The 1806-nt window shown below is 41.7% G+C and overlaps 1 protein-coding gene across 1 annotated transcript; it reads left to right on the top strand.

The window, feature by feature from the left end:
* Positions 1 to 314: 314 nt before the first annotated feature.
* On the top strand, positions 315 to 1182 carry LOC134375419 (small ribosomal subunit protein eS4, X isoform-like). Its single transcript, XM_063093845.1, has one exon. It carries the CDS (start codon positions 322 to 324, stop codon positions 1111 to 1113), a length of 792 nt encoding a protein of 263 aa, XP_062949915.1. The 5' UTR covers positions 315 to 321; the 3' UTR covers positions 1114 to 1182.
* The last annotated feature ends 624 nt before the right edge of the window (positions 1183 to 1806 follow it).

The raw sequence follows: 1806 nt of genomic DNA, 5'->3' as shown, positions 1-1806 counted from the left end.
CAACAAACAAGAATTTATAATAAAGGAGTTTATATATAAATCCTGCTAAAACCATCCCATCTCAAATGCCTGTTTTCTCAACTATTTCCTGTTTTGTGCTTTTCCTACAGTCTAAGGAAACAAAAAGAATTTTGAGTAGCTTGGAGTGCCCCTTATTTGTGCCTACTAATATAACTTTTTCCAGTGGATTCTACCGGCATGCTATAGCGGTTATGAGCACTGGCTTTGAAGTCTGACAGGCTTCGTATTAGAACTTTTCAAAAGTTTGTTACAAATGATTTTTTTTAATTATAACTTCTCTCTTTCCATGCTAGCGCAGCCATGGCTCGTGGTCCCAAGAAACATCTGAAGAGAGTAGCAGCTCCAAAGCATTGGATGCTGGATAAACTGACTGGTGTGTTTGCTCCTCGTCCATCCACCGGTCCCCACAAGCTGAGAGAATGTCTCCCTCTCATCATTTTCCTAAGGAACAGACTTAAGTATGCCCTGACAGGTGATGAAGTAAAGAAGATTTGTATGCAGCGGTTCATTAAGATTGACGGCAAGGTCCGAACTGATATAACCTACCCTGCTGGTTTTATGGATGTCATCAGCATTGATAAGACTGGAGAGAATTTCCGTCTGATCTATCACACCAAGGGTCGTTTTGCTGTGCATCGTATTACACCTGAGGAGGCCAAGTACAAGTTGTGCAAAGTGAGAAAGATATTTGTGGGCACAAAAGGAATCCCTCACCTGGTGACCCATGATGCTCGTACCATCCGCTACCCTGATCCCCTCATCAAAGTAAATGACACCATTCAGATTGATTTGGAGACTGGCAAGATCACAGATTTCATCAAGTTTGACACTGGTAACCTGTGTATGGTGACCGGGGGTGCTAACCTGGGAAGAATTGGTGTGATTACCAACAGAGAGAGACATCCTGGCTCTTTCGATGTGGTTCATGTGAAAGATGCCAATGGCAACAGCTTTGCCACCCGGCTCTCCAACATTTTTGTTATTGGCAAAGGCAACAAACCATGGATTTCTCTTCCCCGAGGAAAAGGTATCCGCCTCACCATTGCTGAAGAGAGAGATAAGAGACTGGCAGCCAAACAGAGCAGTGGATGAAATGGTCTCTGGGTGACATGTTAGAAATGTCTGTGTACTAATTAAAGATAATACAGCGTGATTAATTGCTTCTTAAAAATTAAAAAAAAAATTAAAAATAAATAAATAAATTATAACTTCTTATTTTGAAGTAGTATTAGGCTCACAAGAAATTTTAGAAGTAGTTGAGATAGTTTCCATGCACCTTTTACCCAGTTTCCCCTAATGATAATATCTACATAACCATAGGACATTGTCAAAACCAAGAAACTGACATTGATACAAAACATACTCAAGCACAGACCTTATTTGGATTTCATCACATGTTGCATGGATTATTTTTGAGGGTTTTGTGTATGCGTATAGTTCTGTAATTGGTATAACCATCACCATAATCAGGATATAAAACTTTTTTTTTCTCGTCTTTTTTGTGATGGGCAAGGGGATTGCAACCCTTGGCTCGGTGTCATCCGCACCGTGCTCAGACAGTGAGTGCACCAGCCATCCCCATATAGGATCCGAACCCTCGGCAGGAGCGCCGCTGTGCTCCCAGCACCGCACTCTCCCAAGTGAGCCACGGGGTCGGCCCTATAAAACTGTTTTATCACCACAAAGAAACTCCCTTGGGTTTCTCCACCTTAATAGTCATGAATATGACTACCCCAAAACTAACTCCTGGTTATCACAGATCTACTTGCCATTATGATTTTGTCA

This window comes from Cynocephalus volans, chromosome 4 (genome assembly GCF_027409185.1).
Source record: "Cynocephalus volans isolate mCynVol1 chromosome 4, mCynVol1.pri, whole genome shotgun sequence".
NCBI lineage: Eukaryota > Metazoa > Chordata > Mammalia > Dermoptera > Cynocephalidae > Cynocephalus > Cynocephalus volans.
Note: the sequence above shows the minus strand (reverse complement) of the source record. Positions and strands in the feature narration are given on the sequence as shown.

What these genes read in the sequence shown, in the direction of transcription:
- LOC134375419 (XM_063093845.1), top strand. Translation starts at nt 322, where the DNA reads ATGGCTCGTGGTCCCAAGAAACATCTGAAGAGAGTAGCAGCTCCAAAG.